Here is a 24,958-nt window from a genome sequence, read left to right as displayed (position 1 = left end):
GATTGCTCCCTATACGCTGTTCAAGAAAAATTACCTAATAAAATCATCAAGATTTATTTGGCAGAAGCTGCAGTCAAGAATTGGAAAAAGGCTGTTTTGAATCATCAGTCAAGGCTCTTCTTTAATCCTCTCTGAACCCTATTGACATAGCTAAAGGAGTGTTTATTACCATTAACAGAAACCATTCTGTACATTAGTCAGGCTAAAACAGATTACCTCGACTGTGAAATCCTTGTTGTAAACCTTGTGTTCCTCCCATAGCGGGATTCCGAAGGCCGGTTGTGCTGTTTGGACCAATCGCTGATGCTGCCAGTGAAAAACTGGCCTCTGAGCTTCCAGACCAGTTTGTAATCGCCAGTGAGTTCAGGAGACTGTCTCTGTGATGCCATCAATAATGGGATTGTCACACTAGATTTTAAGCATGCAAAATGATTTCAGACACCATAATGAATACTGACAACCTAATATGATGTCATGCTTTGAACTTCTGTTTGGGATAAAACTAAATTATTACTAATTCCATTTAAATGACAACACATTTTAAATGTTAAATATAAAATATAGTAATTAAATATTATATAAATAAATTAATTTCATTATAAAATAATACAAAGTTGTATTAATAATTCAATTGAAGTTTTTAAACTTGCACACATGTGAAACTCCAAAAATTATTTTCAGTCTAAGTTTAATTTAGATTGTGTTGATCAAATGTCTTTTTTCTATGAAAAAACTCGATGCATATTCTTGTGTAGCCATTTTTCATGAATATAAACTTTGTATGCATATAAATGTATAATAAAGTTTGGTATGACATCACGCTAAAATGTTTGCGCTTTAGCTACAGTTAAATAAAAAATAATAATTTGTAGTTTGATTATACTTGTTGTTTTTTTCCAATGGCACATCAGAAACAGAACCCAAAGATGCGGGCTCGGAAAAATCCTCTGGGGTGGTTCGTCTCAACACTATTCGACAGATCATCGAACAGGTAATTGTGTAATCACACACAAATGAATAACCAAAACGTGCGTTATTTTGTTTCAGTCAGAGTCATTTATATGAATGTACTGTACATTTAACCTACATTGACTCATTTTGTCATTGATGCAGGACAAGCACGCTCTCCTGGACGTCACTCCTAAAGCTGTGGACACCCTGAACTACACGCAGTGGTACCCCATAGTCATCCTCTTCAGCCCGGACAGCAAACCTGGGGTGAAGGCGATGAGACAGAGAGTCATCCCCAGCTCTAACCGCAGTGCCCGCAAACTCTACGATCAGGCTCTGAAGCTCAGGAAAACCTGCTCGCACCTGTTTACCGGTCAGTCCTGGGGGTCCAGACACCTCGTATAAAAAGCTGTCAGTATTTGCTCACTTTTTGCTGACTTTCTCTCTGAAAGGTTATTTTGTTTTATTTTATTATTCATTTAATTGAATTAAAGATTTTCTTTAGCATTATTTTGCATTATAGCATTGTGGAGGCGAGTTTAGCATGTACAAGCAGATTATAATATGATTCTGTTTATTGTAAATGCTTGAATATTGAATTCAGGGGAAGTGCAGTAAAGAGTAGCTATCAAATATTGTGATTGGCACATATCAATGAAAACTGACTTTGACACAGATTCCAGTTCGAAAATCATCTAATGATTGAAAGCAGCTGACGGAAACACAGTGAGATAAATAGATCAAGTTGAACCTAGAGACAGTTGACCCAAATCGAAATGCTCTCTCTCTCTCTCTCTCTCTCTCTCTCTCTCTCTCTCTCTCTCTCTCTCTCTCTCTCTCTCTCTCTCTCTCTCTCTCTCTCTCTCTCTCTCTCTCTCTCTCTCTCTCTCTCTCTCTCTCTCTCTCTCTCTCTCTCTCTCTCTCTCTCACTCTCTCTCACTCTCTCACTCTCTCTCCCTCCCCCATCGGACTGTTAGCTGTTATCGATCTGAACTCGGCTAATGATGCCTGGTACGGCAGTTTGAAGGAGACCATACGAGACCAGCAGACCCACGCTGTGTGGGTCTCGGAGGGAAAGGTAAAAACAATGGACGTTATAGTTCTTCATCACCTTCTATCCACTCTGAAACAAAACCTTCTCTTAAAGTCAACATGAAACACTGTTTACAACCTATTTTACTTCTGCCATCTGATGTATTTCTGTGAAACTGTATATATACAAAAAGAATAAATGCAGGGCATCTCTGAAATCATTCAAATATTTACTTTTTTTGAAGTGGTCAGTTCTGTTATGCAGCACTACTACCGTAGTGTATAACTTGTAAAAAAGTTTATTCTAATAATAATAACAATAACTAAATAATATTATAATTATGTAATACAATAATATAATATATACAAATGCAAATACAAATTATAGCTTGTAACAACAAATACATTATATAATATAATTGTATATAATATACAAAATATAAAAATAGTATAAAAATGATAACTTGTAATAATAGTAATAATATTGTATTGCTATTATGTAAAAGAAGAATGCAAAGGAAACTGCAGAGCTAAAGTTAGAAACAGACTAAATAAGGAAACACCTAAAATATTTCACACCTGCCAACATCCCTTAAAAACAAAAGTAGTTAAATTATTTTTTTTAATTCACCACATTTACTTAATTGTGATATTGAGACAAAAGAAAACCAATGATTTCAATCTAAGGTATTTAAGGGGTCATGAACTGCATTTTATTTTTTTATAATGTTCTCTGAGGTCCACTCATAATGTTATCAAGATTTTTACATAAATAAACATCCTAATTTAGAAGTGATAAGCTATTTTCCATCCTGTTTTTGACCCTCTCTTTCAAACACTTCGTTTTGATGGGCGTGCCGTATTCAAGACTTGGAAGTTAACGCCCACTGCTATAATTGGGTAACAGTTGTGCATATTAAAATCAGTAAGTACTTGGAGTTATAATTGAAAATTTTGTGTAAACTGAATTATGATTGAATGTACCATTGTTTGTCACACTGTCGTTCTTATACGCTATTCACAGTTCACCCTTTTCGATAAAGTGAAAAACGTAAACATTGTCATTTGCAGTCTCGTGTTTTAAACAAAATGAACCGTGTTGTACTGACGATGTCGCTCCCTGAAGCTTTTATTCAGGATTACAGCGAATGGGATCAAAACAATAACAAGAGCAGCATTCTCTACGTGCTTTTTTCTGTATCCGGGAACCTCCTGCATTAACCGCATAAATGCCGAAGCAAAGGAAAGAACAACAAATCAATATTCAGTTTGACTGCGGTGCTACTGTATAAATACTCAGTACATATCATATTCGTGTGTTGCGACATTGTTGCTGGAGTAAACCTGTGTTTGCATCTGTCTCATATTCACTACTACATGACATGTGTGAATGGGTGGGCGGGGCTTAAGAGGCAATGATGTAGAAGTAGCTGTTGATCTTCTTCTGCAGAGGCGGTCTTTCGTCGCACTATGACGTAATAATGTGACAAAATCCGAAACAAGTCGTTTCAATAACAAGGAAGTTTTGAGTTCTGAAACTTTTTTTTTAGAATACAATGACCGAAGTTTGATTTCTCAATTCATGACCCCTTTAAAATAAAAATAAGTAAAATACTATTTTAGTATTATGTTATAGTAATATATTTGTATCTAAAATGTTCAAGATGAATCATGTGCAGTACATTAAAACCAGGATTGTGTATTTAAAAAATCGATTATGGTTTCATGTTAACTTTAATGCAACATTTTACAGCATCTCTTTACTTTTAGAGCTTTCATTCACATTTTCCCACTTTATCTTTCCCAGTATTCCTCAATGTTTCCCTTCTAGTTAAACCCTTAGTTTACCTGCTACTGTAATGCATGAAACTCATGGTAGACATTCCTCCTGTTTTTCTGTGCTTTTACTGTTCATCATTCTTCAGTGGTGCTCTACAGCTTTCGTTCTGTTTTGTTTTTGTGTTTTCGTTTGTTTTCACTCCTCTCTGTACACAAGATCCATCATGTGTCTCTTTTAGCTGGACGGGACGGAGGGGGACCTTGATGTTCACGACGACCGCGTGTCGTATCTCTCGGCGATGAGCGCTGACTATCTCAGCATGGACAGCCGGCTGGCCAGCGACTACGAAGACACGGCGGATGAGGGCGGGACTTACACGGATAACGAAGCGGACGAACCACTCGACCGCCAGCGGGTGTCGGCCATTAGCCGTTCCTCTGAGCCAGTCATGCCAGAGGAGGTTAGCACATGCACTCACATTTAACATATCTAAAGGGTTCCCACGTCATGGAAAACCTTGGAAATATCAGGGAATATGCACACACTTTCACACTCATGCATGCATACTAATTCCAAAACATCGATGGCTATTTATCATGGCCGAAGACATATGGACACATGCATCCCTCACAGTGATGGTGAACTGCATGGCATCTACACACTTAAACATGCTTGCTGCGACGGCAACCCTCACAGTTGCCTAGATCAGCACAAAGTCAGCTGTGTGCTAAAAGAAAGACAGCAGAGGTCAAGCCAGCAGGGAAATACATTTTCATATTGAGCATATTGAGACACCAGCACACACTTATCATGCATGCATTACCTGCTGTAAGTGCAAGAAGTGCATGACAATGAGTTTACATGGCAAATCATTTGGAACTCATGTTTTAAAAAAAACAAAAAAACATTCAGACTGAGTATATGTAAATGCAAAAATCAGACTCTTCTGCCCCCTTCTGTTAGATGTTGGAACTACAACATGACTGATCACTAAATATTTACTCAACAGGGTAACAGATTATGATTATTCCTGCAAATATCATTATTAAGGTTATGAAAAAGCTGGAAATATCAGGGAGTCAGTGTTGTGATTAACTAATGTCAGTGTCTTTAACTAACACTAAAGCTATTAAAAGTCAAAAAATATTATTTCAAAAAAATATTTTTTTTACTTTTCGTTAATTGAAATGAAGCAAAAATAAAATATAAATATTAAATATAGTTAGATTATAGATATAACATTTGAAATGTCTTTGCAACTAACTGAAATAAGTTGAAGTTCTAAAATTACTAAGAAATGATTAATGAACAAAAAATTTGTACTAAAATTACAATGAAAACTGAAAATCTAAAATAAAAGCAAATTCAAAATATTAATTAATACCGTAAGAGTATATAATAATACTAAAATAACATTACGAAAATTGTGTTTTAAAAGGCCTGGACAAGAAATGAAAATGAATTGTACTAAAAAAAAAAAATCTTTTTTTTTTTTTATCCTCATGAAGGACTGGAAAAGTCATGGATATTAACTGGTCAATACAACGGTGTGGGAACCTTATAGATAGATGGATGTATGCTAGATTGTTGACCCAAGACAAACACATTTCTGTGTGTATGCATGAATGAATGCATTCCCTTGCCTAGTCTTTCTATGTTATCTGAATTGTCCCCCCTCCAGATCCTCAGGAAGTCCAGCCCAGAGATTCGAGGTCGTATCCGCAGGGTGAGCAGCAGAGAGATGCTGACCGAGGCTAGTCCCCCCTTCATGTCCACCTTCCTGCCTGACCCCGCCAAGGTGTGCTCATGTGGCTTTCCTTTCTTAAAAACACCATTCATCATTCACCAGATATTAGACTAGTGTCAAAAGAGAAAACACTTTTTTTTTGTCATAAAATAGTCATTTTTGGACACTTATGCCACACTTTAAATAGAGGAATGTCGTTACATTGATATTTTATTATGTAAGGCAGTGGCATGCACTGAAAAGTTTGCAGTAAAGATGATAAACTCACGCAGACTAACACAACTCTTCCCCTGACTGAACCCGCATTCATGCAGAAGAACGGCCTGATTTGGCGCAACCATTTTTCCAGCAGTTCAGAATCGTCTCGCAGCAGCTCAATGGCACATTGTGGTAATAACTAGTGTAGTTTGCTTGAAAGCAACTGTCAGAATCTAGTGGATTTTGAATCATTTGTGTCAGACATGTATACTGTGACCTTGATGTAAAAAAAACTATTGGTGGTAAAGTAGTTTAGTAACCATTTACAATAAGGTTCAACTCGATAACATTAGTTAATTAAAATTTAATTTTTACAGAATTTTTTTATCTGTTATTATATTATATTATAATATGTTGTATATTTTTTGTTTTATTTATAATTAAGCTATTTGTAATTCATATTTTTTCCATAATACATTAACTATTGATTTATCTTTAAATATGTTAAAAATGTATTGATATATGTAGAAATTATTATTTAGGATTATTTATATACCACTCTGCTATTTATAAATATTTTGAATTAGCTTTTATTTTAATATTTTCGGTTTTCCTTTTTAGTTTCAGTTTGAATACCTTTATGTGATTTTGTCATTTTTATTAGTTTTTATTTATTTTTATATTTCTATTTAGCATTCTTATTTTTATTTCAGTTGTAGTACTTTCTTTTTTTATTATTTCAGTTAGTTGCAAAGGCAACAGTTCCAAGAATTTCATCTAATATTTATTTTATTTTACTTCAGCTTTATTTCTCTAAACGAAATTCATTTTTAATAGTTTTAATGACCAATAACGGGTTCATGGTACCTAATGTATTAACTCATGTTAAAGAATTCAAACTTATTGTAAAGTGTTAATAGTAGTTTTAGTGTTTTTGCAGTGTTTATAGAAAAACTGGCACAATTAGTAGTTAGTGTTGGAGATTGTACTGGTAGTGTTGCTGTTGTAGGTTTTTGTGTTTGGAATCCTGGATCTCAATGTGAAAATACAGCGGTGGTGTCCCTGAGTAGATGCATTAAATCTCAGTTTAATCCAGTGCTAAAACTGGCCTTTACATGTGGTTTTAAGGCCAATTCATACCGCACCGACACACAGACCAACACCAGATTACAGCACGTCACTTCTCGGACTTTCTGATCCAGCGAAAACAAGCTCTGACCGATGCCAACAGGGATCTGATCTGACTAAACCTGACGAAGTGTCTGATGCCGTCTTATCGGTGCGGTGTGAATTAGCTTTAAGGGGCCATTCACGCAGAATGCACTTTTGCTTTAAAAAACTTTTTTTTAAAGTTGAACTTTTAACTTGAGTGCCTCTTTTTTCTCTAAAACACATATTCAAATGTCTTTCAGGTAAAGGTGCTGTCACAAGTGGAGGTGTCGCGGGGGCAGTACGACCCCTCTCGAAACTACGACTCTCGTTCAAGCAGTCCCGCAAGCAGCGAGCACCCGCGCAGCCAGGACTCTCCGGCAAAAAGCAAGCCCCCTCCTCCCCCCCCACCAGCACTCAAACCTACCTTCGCGTCCCGCAGCTCCAGAGGCCACGTAAACAGCCCCCCGGTACGGGACAATGAACCCCTGGGGGACGGTCCCGACGATCCTTCTCAGAGGTCTTTCCGGGGCAAAGTGAAGGCCTTCGAGCAGATGGATCACTTCGCCCGGAACCAGAGAGTTCTGGAGATCCAAGAGGCCCAGAACGCCAGGGTGAGCTTTCATCATCTTTAGGCTTTGCATGATGACCAGTACATCGACTTTTCGTCAGTCTCCTCTGATGCCAGGTTGGCCTAGTAGCATATTTAATAAAGACAATTTACTATGGCTTTTATGTGTCCCTTACACTCATCATCCAGTAGCTAAAGAAAAAAAATGTATCACTATTTTTTTCAATCTGTGATGAATCCGTAGTAATTTTTAATTCATTGATTAATTTCAATTTGGTGTTTTCCTTTGATCTGTGTTTTTTCTGTTGTCTGTAAACCTGCTTTGGAACAAAATATTTGTATATTGTAAAATATACAACATTACATTGAATGCTATACAAATAAATTGAATGGAATTTAAAATGTAAAGTTGTTTAGTTGGAGGGTTATTGCTGTTGACTAAAACTATTAAAAAACATTTATGTTAATTGAAATAAAGCTGAAATTGAACATTTTAACTAAACGGAAATTAGAAATGTTGCCCTTGCAATAAACTGCAATAAGTTTTAAGTTAAAGCACTAAAATTATTAACTGGAAATAAATAAAAACTAAAATGAACTACAACTAAAACTGAAATAAAAATAAATGTAAACCTAAATAGCATTATATATGTAAAAACAATAATAAAAACGAATAAAATAACAAAAGCACATAGTGAAATGACTAAAAATGACACAAAAATTAACATGAAAACTAAAAATATACTAATTAAAGCTAATTAAAAATATTAATAAAGCTATAATAAAAATAAAAGAACAAAATAAATAAAAAGAACACTACTGTGTAGTCATCTATATGCTGGGTAGGTTGACAACATTTTATTTTAGCAGTTCAAAAATAAATAAATTCATATTAAAAGTATATATTTATTATTTAAAACATTATATATGAAATATAAAATTATAAATCGAGATTGTACACTCTTCTGTAAAAACAATCCAAAAGTATTGATGATTCACCTTGATAGTAAAAATTTTGTCTAATAAAAAAGAGAATGCACCCAAATTATAAATACCAATTGCATGTAGCAAACCACAGATCTTATTTTCTGCCAAAATATACAAGTATCAATTCTGATGCGTTCATACTGTATTGTCTTTTTTCAGGTGGAGATTGCTCAGAAACATCCAGACATCTATGCCGTCCCCAAGAAGTCTCAGAAACTGGACCACAGCCGGCCACAACCTATCGGGTAAGAGTTTTGTTTTGTTCTGAAAGTGTGGTCACATAAGCAAAATTTTGCTGGCGATAAAGGTATATGTTATTTGTTCATAGTGTAGCGATGTATGAAGTACAGTTCACATACTTTCAAACCAAGTAGATTCTTGTTGTTCAACACGGCAAATTTGTGTGACCAACTCGAACTCATTTTGAAGTCTGCATGGGGAAATCCTACACTCTCACGTGAACAACAGTATATGTGACCGCTCCTTAAAGGGACAGTTCGGCCAAAAAAAAAAAAAATCTGTCATTTATTGCTCACCCTTGTGTCATTTCAAACCCTTAAAGTCCCCCTGTAGTCAGTCATTTTATCCCTTAAAACTCACCTTTGATCACCAAAATATTTATACGTTTTTTCCTTGAAAAAACTATTGTCATGCCTTAAAATAGCTTGTAGAATCTTTAGAATGTAACTCTTGCCTCATTTAGTATACGCGGTTCTAGGAATATGCAAATTAGCCCCGCCTCCACTCACTCACACCAGTTTAGAGATCCACTCGTTGATGATCACACGTTGATGTGATTGGTTACAAGGTAGTTTGTGACATCAGAAACACCTCCGATTTCACCCGTGTTTTTCAGACTGTCTTTGGTTCACTGCAGTTTTAAGGAGAAAATACTCAGCAATTGTGTTAACATGAATTTGCACATGGTTTGTCTTAAAGCATATTAAAAACACCCCATAGACATATAGTTTCACCATAGGGGGACTTCATTCATCGTAAATAAATCCATATGAATCGAGCGGTTTAATCCAAGTCTGAAGAGACATGATCACTTTTTAAGATGGACAGATTTGGGGTAGTTCATCCAAAAATGAAAACTCTGTCATCATTTACTCGCCCTCAAGTCATTCCAGACCTTTATGAATTTCTTTCTTCTGCTGAACACGAGAAAATATTTTGAAGAATGTCGATGGCCCCCATTGACTTTCATAGTATTTTATTTTCATACTATAAAAGTCAATGAGGCCCCTTAACTGTTTGGTTACCGACATTCTTCAAAATATCTTCTGTGTTAAACAGAAGAATGAAATTCATAAAGGTCTGGAACGACTTGAGGGTGAGTGAGTAAATTTAATTGATCCCTCTCCGTGTGAAAAAGTGTGCTAAATTTTTCCCTGATCTTGCTCCGTTTGCTTTGCGTCCAGCTCCAGTGCGCGACCAGAGCCCCAGACGCCTCCTTCCAAGCTGCCATACCCGGAGAGCCGCCCGCTCGGCCTTGGAGAGGAGCCCGGGGAGGATATTCGACAGCAGCTGGCGGAGCAGACCAAGCGCGGCTATTACACCACAGCACAAAAGTATCAGGACACTGAGCTGTAGAGTTCCTCTGCTTCGGCTCACTGCACAGCTTCACCATTCCACCGGGGCGCCGCCCTGCACCAAAACTGCTGCTGCTGACTTGGAAGTCCCGTTTGCTTTTAAGTTTCCCACGCGTATACAGTATGTCTTTTTCACTTCAAAGAAGTTCAACTTTCTGTCCGTGTGGATAGAATCTTATATTTGCATTCGTTTGGTTTCCTTCTGTGTGATTCCAGAACCATGTTTTCTTGCCTATGCAATTTTTTCAGTTTCTGCAACGCTACAGAAACGTCTCGCCACGAGTCACTCTCTCTGTCTTCGCTCCATGAAAACCTTAAACCTGTCGTGTGCAACAAACCAGCTTTTTGTTACTTTCTTTTTATAAGCCTGAAGCAAAACTGTTTTAAAACGTCACTCTCTTTAAGGTTTATACTACAGTATCTTTGCATTCCTTCATTTCTGATCATGTGTGTTATATGATGTAAGACAATACACTGGATTTTGTTACAACATTTTGAAGTGCCTTTTACTTTACGAATAATGTTGGAGGTTTGTGGACTTGACAATCCAGCCCTCTGGACAATATTTTTGCTGCTTACAGCTCCAAGGAAAAACAGGGAAAAAGTCAACACCAAAACCCTTAATACCGCCCGCCCGTATCCTCAGTGTAGCGACAGCAACGACAAATGAGTTCTCTTTCCGAAGGGACACTTCACAATTCAGGTGGATGCTGGTTGGTTCGAGCTATTGGAATTGCTGATGTCACGGTTTGTCTTATTTCAACCCCACTGCATTACGTTTTTAACATGCTTGATTGTAGGTTAGTCCGCTTTACCTCCACGCATTGGTTCAAAGTGCTTCTAAAACTCGTGGATTATATTTTGATGGCTGTGTGTGAGGGTCACACGCCGAGAGAATTTTCCCTGGACTTTTACGTTCAGGTCTACTGTGGAATTTCACTCTACTACACCAAATAAAATAAACTATATTGACTTAGTTGTGTGTTTTTTAATATTCAAACAGGAAGTGTTTTGGAATCCATCACACTGTAGGCTATAAATGAAATTGATTGATTTTTATAAAATTAAAAGAATAGTTCACCCAAAATTGTAATTCTGTGAGCATTTACTCACCTCAGGTCATTCCAAACCTGATATTTTGAAGAACGTTGAAAACCAATTAACATGTGAGCCTATTGACTTCCATTGTATGGACTATGAAGGACTAAAAACAATTTTATTGTTTATTGTAAAGATATTGTCAAACCATCTTTTAAGAAAGTCATACAGGTTTGAAGAAACTCAGGGGAGAGTAAATGAAGATTTTTGGGTGAGTTGTTCCTTTAAACGCCATACAGAAAGTTATGTCTGCACAGAAAAATGACAGCCCAACCCCTACTTGCATCAAATTAGCATGATTGCCTTTGTTAAACAGAATCAATTTACTGTATTTCACTGAGATTTCCCATCTGTATGGTATAAGCAATGGAAATTGATTCTGTCATGAAACGCAGTGATTGTGTTGGGTCCAGTGAGTCGGCTCTTGTCCAGCACGGTGTTGAAGCCGTTTTCTCTGTACATGCCACTTTTCAGAAGATGCTCAGAAAACTTCCGACGACTTCCTTTAAAGATTGTCTGAAAAATAAACGGTGGGTGTAACGTTAATTGTAAATACTAATGTGTGAATAATCGTATTAATATGGCTGTGTAGACTAGGCTAACGTTACTTACCGGCATTTCATGAACTGTTAGTTTTTTGCTTCCATATGTTTGATTTGTTGTTTGGTACAGAGGGTTGCTCATTTTTTGGCTGAAAAGTATAATGGATCTTATTAGGATCATTGTTAATGGTATAACGTTAACAATTTGATTTCGACTAGCACCTACTTATTTCTATGAAGATGGACCAATGATAGTAGCCTACGTAACGTATTTTATCTAGATAGCTAGATACTAATTACCTCATCTATGCCTCTAAAGAGCATATATTAACGTATATGAATGAATGAACGAATAACTAAATTTATTTCAGATCACATGATGCACTAATGTCTCTTCGTTCTCACCTGTATCCTCTGAAACACTCCGGATTATTAAAGCGAGTTGGTAAGTTGTTATCCACATTGTACACATCGCTTGTCTTTATTTCAAATGTATCATTAGCTAACACTTCAGGCTCCGTCCTTGTCCCTTCATCTGCGGAATGATCGTCCATGTTTCCGTTTGTGGGTCTATGCCTATGCTATGGTCTATCTATGCTCACACTAGGCAATCCCTGCGAGAAGTGCGAGTGATTGGTTGCTATCAACACTGTAACTAGGTGACGTCATGTGCCTCCGCTCAGTCTTTAGTTGGTAATTTCTTCACAAAGTTGTTTTTCAAAGATAGAAAAAGTTGTTAGCATGTTATAAAGTTTGGCCTGGTTTCACATACAGGGGTTAGCTAGGAATATGCCTTTAATCTACGTAGCTTTTAAACGTGCCTTAGAAAAAACATTACTGTTGTACATCTTGAGACAAAACAATGGCACTAACATATTTTAACATAGGCTTATGTCAGTGCAAGTTGCTGGGACCAGGCTTAAACATTGTCTGTGAAACCGGGTTTTTTATTAGAGAGAGAGAGAGAGAGAGAGAGAGAGAGAGAGAGAGAGAGAGAGTGAGAGAGAGAGAGAGAGAGAGAGAGAGAGATTCATATGAACAACAACAGGCCTTTCTACTGAGTGAAAACTTAAATTTTCATAAAAAACACTAAGACAAGTGACAACCTCTTTCTCAAAACAATGTAAATATATTTTATTGCATTTAAATTTAACCGAACATTAAATGCTTCAAATATTGATACAAATATAAACCATTTTTGTATGATTTTTATTTAAGGAAACATATTTAAACATGGTAGCTAGTATACACATTACTATTTTCTTTTTTGCTTCAATTGCATCAATTACATGTTACACTGTGACGACGGAATCGGTTTTGTTACAAAAGCAAAAAGATTATAATGAACATTGAAGTTTGCAAAAGACTGTCAGACGTCCACGGAAAAATCCTCTCAACCTTGGAAAAAAGGCAAAAAAATGTTTGTTTTTTTACATTTAGTTATTTGGACATCATACAACCACTTCTTAATCACCCGTTAACCCGTTAACATTTACATTTAGTAGTTTTTATACATAGAAAATAATAGTAAACCCCAGATTTATAGCCAGATAAACTTGATTTCGGCTGGAGGCAATGCTCAGACTGAAGACAGACAGAAGTGTAATGCTGCATACCCTTGATAAACATTTTGAGTTGTTATCCAGAGTTTCCACTTCTGTGATCGAATGCAATTAACTTCACTTCAAACCTAAAATTAAAACAATACAGTGTGTCCATCACCAAGTGCAGTTTCATAAAATAAAATAAAATAAAGTGAATTGAATTGAATAATGCCAAAGGAAAGTATACGTGGCAAGTGCAAAGTGTTAATTTATGCAAACATTTGCTTCCAAACCTGGCTTGAGTTTCTCCACGCTGATAAACACACTGCCACGGTGCATTATTACTCACGGTACGAGTTTGAGTCTGGCCTAGCGCGTACCAAAAGTAATAATGGACTGTGAAGCAGTTAAAAGGGCTTCTTTCTTCTCATCAAGGCATGACATTGTAAAATGAAACCATTTATATTGTTTTCAAACACATAGAATTTGAACATATTTGTAAATTGCTACAATTTAGCAGACTTTACCTTTTGCAGACTTTAGAAGTAGCATCTTAGTCTTCATTAGTCCTCTTTAGTGGCCCTCAGAGGTGCCTGATATACTCTGAGAGGTTAAATGGATAGCTCATCATTTACTCACCCAAACCTGTATGAACTTCTGACTTCAGTTAAACACAAAAGAAGATATTTTGAAGAATGTTGGCAACCAAACAGTTGACGATAGCCATTGACTTCCATAATATGTTTTTTCCATGGAAGTCAATGGCTACTGTCAACTGTCTGGTTGCCAACATTCTTCAAAATATCTTCTTTTGTGTTTAGCAGAAGAGAGTAATTCATACTCTTTGGTTTGGAACAGTGAGTAAATTATGACAAAATGTTCATTTTTGGGTGAACTATCCCTTTATATCCATCCAGGGCTGCAGTGATGGGGTAGAAAAACATGATGTAATACTTTAAACAAAGCAATATTGTTAGACTAATCTGAAATAACTTAGTTTAGAACATTGTACCACTCTAATATGAATATAAATACATGCACAAAACAAATAATTAAACACTTCCACGCCCTACTTTATTTTAAATTGCGCCCTCTGTTGGCAAATTGTACAATTATGTGATCAGCTGACGTAGTTTGATTCAAAATAAATTATAAATATGTTTCTAAAATGTTAATAAAATGTATATTACATATCAAAAAAAGCATTTTAAAAAATTCTATAATTCTCGTATTATTCTATAATTCTTGTATACTACTTTTTCAAAAATGTCAAACAAAAATGAAGTAAAATCAGCACAACTTTAAAAGAAAAGCCAATGGCCTTATTTATTTATCTGAAACATACTGTAAACTTTACATTACAGTGTCCATTTTGTGTATTATTGTTTTTGACTAAAATAGCAACAATAAAATAATTAAAGCATTTCCAAAAAGCAACAACATATTGTTCATTATAGTCACAAAGTATTATGTAATGTAAAGTGTGACCAAAAAATATTTGGAAAATTGTTTGTTCTAAACTCTACCTTGGATCTGTTTCCAAATTGGGTCCAGCTGGTGAATCTGAGACATGAGGAGCTCCATAGACGAAGGATTGTGCTCCAGAAGCAGGACTTTACTAATGCAGTCATTGTAGCTGATAGCCTACTTCTGTCCAGACATGTGAGAAATGAAATGCCTTTCTCGTGAAAGAGGTTCTTTTTATTTGACCTTCCTGTGGAAGTGAGGAACCAGGACGGTCATTCCCCAAACCGGAATTCCTGTGTGTGTTTGGAACTGATAAAACTGCTGTAAAGAACAAGCTCCATCCTGCTAGAACTCCTGGAGTCTGTCAGTGAACTCCGAGAAGAATTGATCATTCTTTTGAAGTGGGAAGTTATGCACACTTAAGCAAAAATAACTGTTTTTAGAATTACTGCATCTTCTAATTATATATTTTACATAACTAGGTTTCATTTAGTTCTGCTTGGGGCTGTTGAAAACTGTGGGTTCACCAAGTTCAACACGTTCCTGGATCAACATTTCTGCCGATCCTGAAACAACATTCCAATCAAACAATCAGATTTGAGGGACAAGTTTACAGTTTATGTCAACTTTAAGATTACAACTATAGGGTTAGGTGCTCTGTATCAGTGTAATTCAACATCAGTGCTGGCAACTGTCACGCATTCAGTGTGAAACTCACACAATTGACAATGTTTTCACGCTCTCACGCCACACATCCATTTTCTCATTCAGTGAAAAAACATCGCAGAGCAAAAAGGACGCTGACAATGCACCGACAGACAACAACAAGACACAGCAGGTTACTTTTGATATGAAACTAATTTTTTTTTTTTTTTTTTTTTATAGCCTACCTTCTGGCATGAAACTCTAGATGGTGCAGGCTGATGGGTCTTTAACTCATTTAGTAGTGATCACATCATTATCGACACAGTGCAGCTGATTGGTTGCTGTTGCATCAGCGGCCAATGAGCTGCAGCTCAACACTCAAATTCAAGTAGTTTCCTATTAGCAGTCTGCAGTGCACTTCTGAAACCCTCCACCTTCCCCAGCTCCACCTATAGATCTGCTATACGGGGGTTATTTCATTTATGTTACATGTGCAGCAGCAGCATGTGAATGTATTGGCAGTATAAAGTCTCTGTACTTGCTCTGCAACAGCAGCAGCGTAGCAGATCTATTCCGCCAAGACCAAATACATTAACATTGCCAAATCCATTACCATGGCAATCTCCCCGAGAGCTGTCATGACAGAAATATTGTTTTGGCGCTCTTTAATGTGGTGTGACAGATCGCTGTAGTGGCTCAGTGGCCTGATATGATTGTAAAGCACTTTGGGTGTACAGTATTACACATGAAAGCGCTAGGCTATAAATCCCTCATTCATTCATAGCACCAAATAACATGAATGAACATCAGAAGTTACGTTGAAAGATACAGTACAGCTACTGAAATGTATCATGCCTAATCGTTCAATGAGTGTTTCAACCACGGAAAGATGTGAATAAAACAGCTTGTGAAAGTCACGTAAAGCTAATCAATGACCATATAATATAGCATGTTAGTTAGATAGGAAAATTAACTCTTTAGAGAGGATAATTTTGCTACATGCACTATATAACATAGGCCTATTTATTATATTTTTACTCTTACATCATTAAAAATATTATAACGTTATTATAAAACCACATTAATTAAATAAGAATGAGCTGTTAATAACAATAGCAGCTGACAGGTTTCCCTGTATGTTTACAGCATTAGTTGAGAGGGATTTGTTTTCTCAAGAAAAAATAGGCCCTACTGTAGCTAGCTACTGATTTTGCCAAATGAATCAAGATCAGAATCAAATCGAAGCGAATCGATTCACCTCCACCCCCCATCCATAATTCCCACTTCACGCTACTCTAAAGTTGGCAGCCCTTCTATTATTTCCCTGTGATTTTAAGGATAAGTTGGCCAGATAGGGCCAGATAGGGCTAGATTTAGGGAGGACTACATTTTCGGACCGGAATGTTGTTCCAGGATCAGGATCATGTCATGTTAGTTTTATGTCAGGACTTATCCTACACTCTGTGTTATTTTTCCACCCCTAAGGCTGTTGGGTAAATGTAGGTTATTTTTTTCGATGTTTGGGTAGTAGGCTAGCCTACTAGTTTTTGTGTTACCCAGCCCTTGGGTTAGCTGGGTCAATTAGGCTACAGTTGAACCTCTGTCTGAACTGTTGAGTAGATCGCGGGCTTTTTGCATCCTCGTCAGAAGAGCGTTGTTGTGAATTGTGCATTGCTTCGTAAAATAAAGGTTTGTATACATTTTTTTAAATCTATAAATTATTTATTGTCCTGGAAGTACTTTTATGCAACACAGTAGCCTACTATCACAGTAACGTTAGTACTTTTATGCAACACTGAACACAGTAGCCTACTATCACAGTAACGTTAGTAGCCTACTTTTATGCAACAGAAAGCTATTCCAGCGAAAGGCGTCAGTCAACAACGGTCGTTTCGCGTGATGGAAACGTGTGATAGCTACCTTGCATAAATAAACTGATTTTTAATTAGTGCCTGCTGACAGAATAACAAAAAGACTCCATAATCCAGGACCATAACTGTCTGTTTAATAAAATATCACAAAGTATTAATAACACAGAAAACCATTGAAAATAAAGGGGAAACAAGAGGCCAACGGGTTTTAATTTATGTCTGAAGGTTAGCATGAGGAGGGAGACAGAAACGCAGCATTTCCAGTGTTGGAGGAAACAGGAAGCCGTGGTGGATGGAGATAGCAGAGCCTGCTGCATCTGAACAATAAAAATCTCACCCGCTCAGGAAAAGGATCTGCGTCAGCAGTGAGTGACAGATTTTAGAAAGACAAAATGGTGCCAAATCTAAAGTGTCGGGAGAAAAATCAGTGTTTTCACTTAAAGACCTTAAGCACAATGCCGCGTTCCTTATTTCATCGAAAGTAAATTCCACGCATAGATTCCACGTCGTTCGAGAATTGCTGTTATGAAACACTTCCGTGGGCATGGTCAATTATTTCAGAAATGTAAACCATATCCTTAAAACTTTTAACATTAACACAATACTTATGCGCCCAAAGTATGTGGACACTTAAACTAGGCTTGACTAGGATTAAAATATATATTAGATTATATATTAGATAACAAAATATCTAGCCATTTTAAAGCAAAATATTTCACAAAAGTTTTGTAGTAAACATATTAATAAATTAATAATAATAATAATTATATATATATATATATATATATATATATATATATATATATATATATATATATATATATATATATATATATATATATATATATAGGCTATATATTTGTAGGCTAATGTTAAAAATTATGACAAAAAGTAGCCTAACCTATTTGGACACTTAAATTTGTGGTTGTCAAAAATGTGCCATAGAGAACTATTCATCTACAACAGCACCTCACACAAAATGTAGGGGATGATTATGCATTCATAATAATAGTAATAATGATAACCAGAAAAGTTAGTTCATAGAAAAGCTCCTGCATTTGTTTGCAGACGCCTCACTTAAAAGGTTAAAAGGTTCTATATTGGCATCAATGGTTCCATAAAGAATCTTTAACATCCATGGTCACTTTCCATCGCACAAAAGGTTCTTAGAAAAAGGCTCTATAGATTTTTAAATGTTCTACAAAATCAGAAAAAACTTCGGTTCCCTCAAGATTATCCTATGGGTTTTTAAATTTAATAAATAAAATAAGGTCTGTGGTAACAACTTGATGATACCTGGCCGTTTTGTTCTGCAGCATAAACTGCACACACTCACACCCCAAACATTACTTATAATGTTTATTACTTACAAATCAAATGCTTTTTATAATAAACAATTAAAATAAAGCTTTTAATTAGCCAATTTGTTAATGTTTTTTTTTTTGGTGTATGTAATTTACGTTGTAGAGCGAAATGTCAAGTTATGTTTACCACAGATCTTATTGGAAACACACATGCACACATATTATAAAAAATTATATATTTTTTAATCATTATAAGAAAATCTTGAGGCAACCACTGGCTAATTATTTTTCCGGACATCATACCTGCAGCACTTTATTGCTGAATGTTTTGTCCCATAATGCACTCTGTTTCACTTCAGTGTTATTTTAGTATTATATAGTATTTATTAATATTTTGAATTTGCTTTTATTTTTATATTACCATTTTGGTCCCACTTTATATTAAGTGGGTTTAACTACTATGTACTTACATAGAAAAATAAGTACAATGTACTTATTGTGTTCATGTTGTATTGTAAAATACTTTTTCTGCTATTGAGGCGTGATACGGGTAAGGTTAGGGACAGGTGTGCTGGTATGGTTAAGTTTAAGGGTGGGTTAAGGTGTAAGGGAAGGGTCAACAGTGTAATTACAACTGTAATTACATAAATTAACTACCGCTGTAATTACAAGCAGGTATTTTTTAAAATATAAGTAGCCTACAATGTAAAAACATATATGTACACAATAAATCCATTGTATCAAATTATTAATTTCAATGTAAGTACATAGTAGTTAAAGCCACTTAATATAAAGTGGGACCTTAATTTTAGTTTAAGTAAAAATATTTATATTTTTAGCTTTATTTGTTTTTTTAAAATGTTTTAGTCATTTTCTTGTCAAGGCAACATTCCTAATTAATTTTTTTTTACTAATATTTCTTTTATTTCAGCTTTATTTCATTTTTTTAAAATAGTTTTAGCTAACAACACTTTCATATACTATTTGTAAAAAAAGAAGAAGAAAAAGTAGGCAGTATGCAAGTTTTCCACAAAAATAGTTATTCTTCCTCCATAACAGCAGGGGGCGCTGAGTATGTGTATATTTATCCTTAACAAGTCTATGCCAATGCCACTTCGTGTTGACCAACACATCTATTTACAGTAGATATGAACATATCCCGCAACCCACACTTAAGCAAGAGCAAACATTAGTTTGTTCCATCAGTTATTACTTTGTTCAAAAACAGACTGCTACAGATATGTTCAAATGAAAATGTGTTTTGAGGCAGGAAATCAGTTCTTGGAGGCTGACGGATGTGTATTGTGGAAAAGCCTTTGTGATATTAGGGTGGGGTGGTCAAACACAGCTTTAAAAAGAAGACGCTATTCAAACTTAATGAACTTGTTTTGAATTCCTCGCCTCCTGAATGGCAAAGCATTCCATTGCTTGGAAATAGAAAGAAGAACAAACAGCGGAAGTGATGCAAGAAATTCTGTTCTTTATCTGGCATTCCCAGCCCTCACCTGCTAAACCAATCGCACCCCCTTTTCCCTTCTAAAGCCTCTTCAACTTTGAGCTCTAGACCGCTGGGTACGTTTTTAGGAGGAGGAAGCCATTCATCTGAAGCGCTGAGTTCCTGTTAGAGCAGACAGGCAAAACACAGCTCAGCGCTGCACGTTCCTGCACCGGACCATCGAGGATATGACCCGTTACACGAATGAATGTTTCTTTTAGAGTTACGAGAAGAGGCTGCTCCTGGGATTTTATGTGATGGCGATTCACGACAAATCCTATCAAATTATGTTACATAACCGACTCGACATATAGACTTTTTAAACTTCTATTACTCAACTTAGGCCCATCTCTGTTTTTACTCCCAACAGTCACAATACTGAATGAAGACGTACATGTGTGCTATTTTTGAACCTTTGCACTGCTGCAATAATCTAACTCCATCAGAACAGATCTTAAAACAACTCTACATGGTCTTTGTTGTGTCAGAGCATCTCTGTTCTTGCTCATACTTCAGTAACTCTGGGATGTATTGTGGCACCCATTTGTCATGCTTTTGTGTTAGCATTTTTCATGTTCATGAGCTCCCTTGGTTTGGGTTTGTGGTGTGGTGGTGATCCCCCTCGGTCCGTTCACGATTGGGCGTGGGAGGATTTCTCCGCGTTCCCGACTGAGTACTGTAGTAATGATCATAAAACACATTTGGGAATTTCACCACACTTGATTTGGGATCTGATGCCCCCTTGTGGTCACATTTACAGTTCTGGTGGGGTCGTGACCTGAAAATGGGTAGCAGGTCTGTTCTGAAAGGATAGCAGACAGCAGGCTGAAAATAATTTGAATAGTGTTATTTAATCATTATTTATATACTATTATAGTAATTATTAATATTCAAATTGGCTTTTGTTTTTATACTTTGTTTTCATTTAAATGTTAGTAATTTTCTGTGCCTTTGGCATTTAATTTGTCATTTAGTACATCAAGTTATGCTAGTTAGTCAACATTTCATATTTTCAAAGTTGAATTTTTTCCATCTAATATTTTAGCTTTATTTTAATGACTGAAAAGTATTAGTTAGTTAACAATAACAGCACTAATACAAATAATAAAGTGCATATAACATCCTTGAGATAGCTAAATAAAAAAAATATAAAGATGAGGTTGAATCAAACTTCACTAACATACATGATTAGGAACATAAATGGGTTGAATGACATGCAGTGATTTATGCAAGACCACATTAAATACCAGGTTCACTTTGTTACAATAAACAATAATAGATGTAAAAACAAGGTCCAGAACTAAATCCAGCTGATCTACACGTTACACAATCATTTAGTTAAATGAGAAACGGGACAAATAGAACCATTTTAAAATGACCTTTAATTTGTTAAACTTCTACATAAAAACTGCTCAGTTCGACAGACATACAATTTTGACTTTTACAATTTGAATGATTTGATAACTGAAATAAAACTCAAATCATTGTCTACTATACTGGTTAGCATTTGCAAAAAAAGTCACAAGCCTTTCACACTTTATTTGGCAGTTTTATGTTTATGAGGTCTTCGAAGGAAGGGATCCAGCAAGTTCAAAAGCACAATATACAGAAAAACAGGCAGTTCATCTCTGCAGTAGTGTTTCTTCATGAATGGATATGACCGTATTCGTCACGTTCAGAACCTATTATTGAAGAGCAGTCAAAATCTATCCTGAATGAGGTAAATACTTGCGTTTAACATCAAAAATGAAATCAGAATGATATTGACAGGGTCCAAAATGAACAGTAGCGGGTAAACTGAGCAAAAATTGACATTTTTAGAAACCCTATTTTACTATATATTTTTATTAAAAACACAGTTTGGTTCATTGTAGGTCGTTGTGTAAAAGAACAAAGACACGTAGTGATTTTGTTTTGGTGCAATAAATATTACAAGAAAGTTTATTAATAGTGTTACATATTTTATGTGTTTAATACTTATATCAGATAAAACCAGCAGGTTTAATCGACTTTATTCTTAGTTGTAAATTAGCAAGTAATGACATATTTACTTGGCGCTTGGTGACCGTTAATCTTGGACCTGGATATCAATCATTCAGAGAGACTCAAAAAAAATAAAAATAAAACGGTGTAAACAATTTAAAAGAATAACTTAGGGGGATGTGTAGAGACAAGACCATGCATATCTTTTCCAAAAGAAATAAAACACTCAAGATAAAGTAGAGAAGGAAATAAACAGGCACAAACACAATTCAAAAAGCTTAAGTTCAACCATCAGAAGTCGAAGGCTTGAACTTTATGGAGACTTGGACCCCCTAAGACTGGCACACACACAGAGACAGGGCAAGCATGCATGCGTCGAAACACAGCACCAGCTGAGGACCACCATCAACATCTACTGGACTGCACCACTACAGCTACACCATACACAGCCACATCCACCGCGCTGACAGAGACAGAGAGAGAGAATGAAAGAAAAAGAGCAGAAGAAGAGAGGAAAAAGAGGCTGATCACTTTTATAAATGCCAATTAAAGTTACAATTATTAATAGAGGACATCTGGGATTTCATGTACTGATTCAGATGGAATCCAATTATTCGATTGGCCAAGTGACATTTCAATATAGAGCAGTGAGACTTTATTTATATATATATCTTTGCCTGTGTTGTCAGCATTTCAGACCAGAGTACACTGTAAAAAAAGATTTTTAGAAATAAAGATTATTGGAGTACATTTGACAAGAAAATACTTTTTCGTTTTTTCGCCACAACAATGTACTAAAACCGGAAGTCTTGTCTTTTGCGTTTTTGAAAAGTTTTGTGTAAAGACGTCAATATCGTCAAAACGATCCAACGACTAAAAACGCTGAATTATGCAATATACATGCGCGTGACGTCACCACTTCCACAAATTAGCATTTTTGTAGTTTACAGAGACAATAAAAGTTTAGTTTTCAAAAACATGCACTTTGAAACTAATTTTCAAAAGAATGCGTTTTCAGGCCTCCAAAACGCAAAACGGCATTGTCGTGTAAACGGCCCCTTAGTCCTCCTACCTCAAAATGACACATTTAATTCTGTTACTTGTCGTTTCTTTGTAATTATTAGTGAAATTTCACAGTAAATACTACCTCATTTTTTATTTCTTCAGGATTAGTATCAACTATTACTATTTTGAATCAGCTAACTAACCATTTACCTAGAAACTTGGGAAAAAGTCTACATTTATAACAAAGGTCTACTAGGCAGTGCAATGAGATATTTAGCTTTAAAACCCGTTTACACCAAGGACGATAACTATAACGATAAAGTTATAGTTTAAAAAATTGTTTAAAAATAAAATAGCAGTTCACACCACAACTATAACGGCATAGAGAAACGATATCGTTGGAATCACTTTCAGAGCTCGAGCATTTAAAGTGGCAGATGACAATTCTGCAGCACTCTTAGATTAAACAAAAAGTGTGTTGGTGTGAACGCTAATGTTATAGTCATCTTTATAGTATTCATTCTTAGTGTGAACGGGCCTTTAGTTGGGGTAGTTGTGAAACAATAATTGCAGACAAGCTTATCCAGATGAGATTAGACTTTCCAAGTTAGCCGATAAACAAAAGTAATTTGCTCTTTATCATGATAGTGTTTGATTCAGACAGATTTTTATTTATTTGTTAATCTGTGAAACACTAATTTATCTGACCAGACATCCTCTGGTAAAACTATCCCATCAAAACAGGGCTACAGCTGCAGAAAAATATGAACAGAAGAAAGATAAAGGAGGCGAAACAGCAACAGTGAGAGAAACAGAAGAGGTGAGAGAGAGCGAGAGAAAGAAGGGAGCAGCTGTGGTGTGTGTGTGCACACATCGCAGGAAGAAAGTGTGAATGAGTGAGTGAGGTGACACTTCTTTCTTCTCTGGGAGGAAAGAGTAGAGAACCAGAAAAGATGCTTACCACTTCACCTGCCATAGAGAACTATTCATCTACAACAGCACCTCACACAAAATGTAGGGGATGATTATACATTCATAATAATAGTAATAATAATAACCAGATTTGCATTTCCTGATGGAAATACCAGTGCTTGCAAGGCAGCAAAAGAACAGCGTTAAGGTAAAATGATAGCTTCAATTTACAAACAGAGATTGATAGTAATACAGCTGGAAAAGAAACAATTCAGTATGCATATATTACAATGACATTCACTGTCTGTTAAAGGGGTCATGACATGCACAATCAAATTTCCTTGATGTTTTGACATATAAGAGGTCTTTGTACCATTCAAACATCCTGCAAGTTTTACAGCTTAAAACGTCCTCCTCATTATAAACAAAGCATTTAGTTTAATCAAGCTCCAAAAACAGCTTGTTTTCATATTGTGGGATCTGTGACGACACACAGGCAAATACGCTTGCATAAGACTGCCTCCAGAGCAAGACATCGACGAATAGTTATACATCGCACCATAGGCCCCGCCCACTGGCCTTCAGTGGCTTAACGGCTGACATTTGCCTACACTGGCCTAGCGTCGCGTCAAAAGCAAATAGAACCCATTATATTATTATATGGATTATATGTTTGTACGGAGCATTGTGTCAGCAAGGCACAGTGTAATGGAGAGATCATAAATAAACTTTTGTTGAAAGATGAAGCACCCAACTGTATTGGATCTGACAGCAACTGCATCACACACCGTAAGCAAACAATTTCATAATGCTTATGGTATTCTGTAAATTATGGTTTTATATGGATGTTTTCAAAACACTTACTGGTGTGAATAGCGAGTGGGTTTCCAATGCAATGACGTTAGCCAATCATAACATGCCGTTTACTGACAAGCCTTAAAGTAGCCGCCCCTTTAAAACAGATTGTTTCAGACAGGGAGAAGATTGAAAATAGATGCAAAAAAAAAAAATGTCATGACCCCTTTACATTTTAAAAAACATTCGATCATAAGTCGGTTTAAAGACCCCTAAAGTTTGGGGTC

At 35.9% G+C, this 24,958-nt stretch overlaps 2 protein-coding genes and 1 long non-coding RNA gene across 8 annotated transcripts in view; 1 reads left to right on the top strand and 2 right to left on the bottom strand.

The window, feature by feature from the left end:
- Positions 1-10,982, top strand: part of tjp2b (tight junction protein 2b (zona occludens 2)) — a 93,529-nt gene extending 82,547 nt beyond the window's left edge. For all 6 annotated transcript variants that reach the window (XM_079637169.1, XM_079637171.1, XM_079637172.1 and 3 more), the window contains 9 exons: positions 262-357; positions 912-991; positions 1,114-1,324; positions 1,929-2,029; positions 4,002-4,223; positions 5,445-5,561; positions 7,121-7,471; positions 8,575-8,660; positions 9,840-10,982. In XM_079637169.1, the coding sequence (XP_079493295.1) occupies positions 262-357; positions 912-991; positions 1,114-1,324; positions 1,929-2,029; positions 4,002-4,223; positions 5,445-5,561; positions 7,121-7,471; positions 8,575-8,660; positions 9,840-10,011 (1,436 nt within the window). In that variant the 3' untranslated portion in view covers positions 10,012-10,982. The remainder of the gene's footprint in view (positions 1-261; positions 358-911; positions 992-1,113; positions 1,325-1,928; positions 2,030-4,001; positions 4,224-5,444; positions 5,562-7,120; positions 7,472-8,574; positions 8,661-9,839) is intronic.
- pierce1 (piercer of microtubule wall 1) lies at positions 10,973-12,301 on the bottom strand. The gene is made up of 3 exons (XM_079637178.1): positions 12,056-12,301; positions 11,721-11,799; positions 10,973-11,624 (listed from the first exon to the last, which is right to left on the bottom strand). The coding sequence occupies exons 1-3, from the start codon at positions 12,202-12,204 to the stop codon at positions 11,442-11,444; spliced, it is 411 nt and encodes a 136-aa protein (XP_079493304.1). The 5' UTR covers positions 12,205-12,301; the 3' UTR covers positions 10,973-11,441.
- A 609-nt stretch (positions 12,302-12,910) lies between these two features.
- On the bottom strand, positions 12,911-13,857 carry LOC307011472. Its single transcript, XR_013800425.1, has 3 exons — positions 13,722-13,857; positions 13,267-13,340; positions 12,911-13,048 (listed from the first exon to the last, which is right to left on the bottom strand). It is a non-coding gene; the product is annotated as an uncharacterized lncRNA (long non-coding RNA).
- Between the last annotated feature and the right edge of the window lie 11,101 nt (positions 13,858-24,958).

This window comes from Phoxinus phoxinus (genome assembly GCF_949152265.1).
Source record: "Phoxinus phoxinus genome assembly, chromosome: 15".
In the NCBI taxonomy this organism is placed as follows: domain Eukaryota; kingdom Metazoa; phylum Chordata; class Actinopteri; order Cypriniformes; family Leuciscidae; genus Phoxinus; species Phoxinus phoxinus.
Note: the sequence above shows the minus strand (reverse complement) of the source record. Positions and strands in the feature narration are given on the sequence as shown.

What these genes read in the sequence shown, in the direction of transcription:
- pierce1 (XM_079637178.1), bottom strand. Translation starts at nt 12,204, where the DNA reads ATGGACGATCATTCCGCAGATGAAGGGACAAGGACGGAGCCTGAAGTG. An exon ending in GAGTGTTTCAGAGGATACAG is followed by an intron (nt 11,800 to 12,055) that starts GTGAGAACGAAG and finishes TATACTTTTCAG; the next exon opens with CCAAAAAATGAGCAACCCTC. An exon ending in TAACAGTTCATGAAATGCCG is followed by an intron (nt 11,625 to 11,720) that starts GTAAGTAACGTT and finishes TTTATTTTTCAG; the next exon opens with ACAATCTTTAAAGGAAGTCG.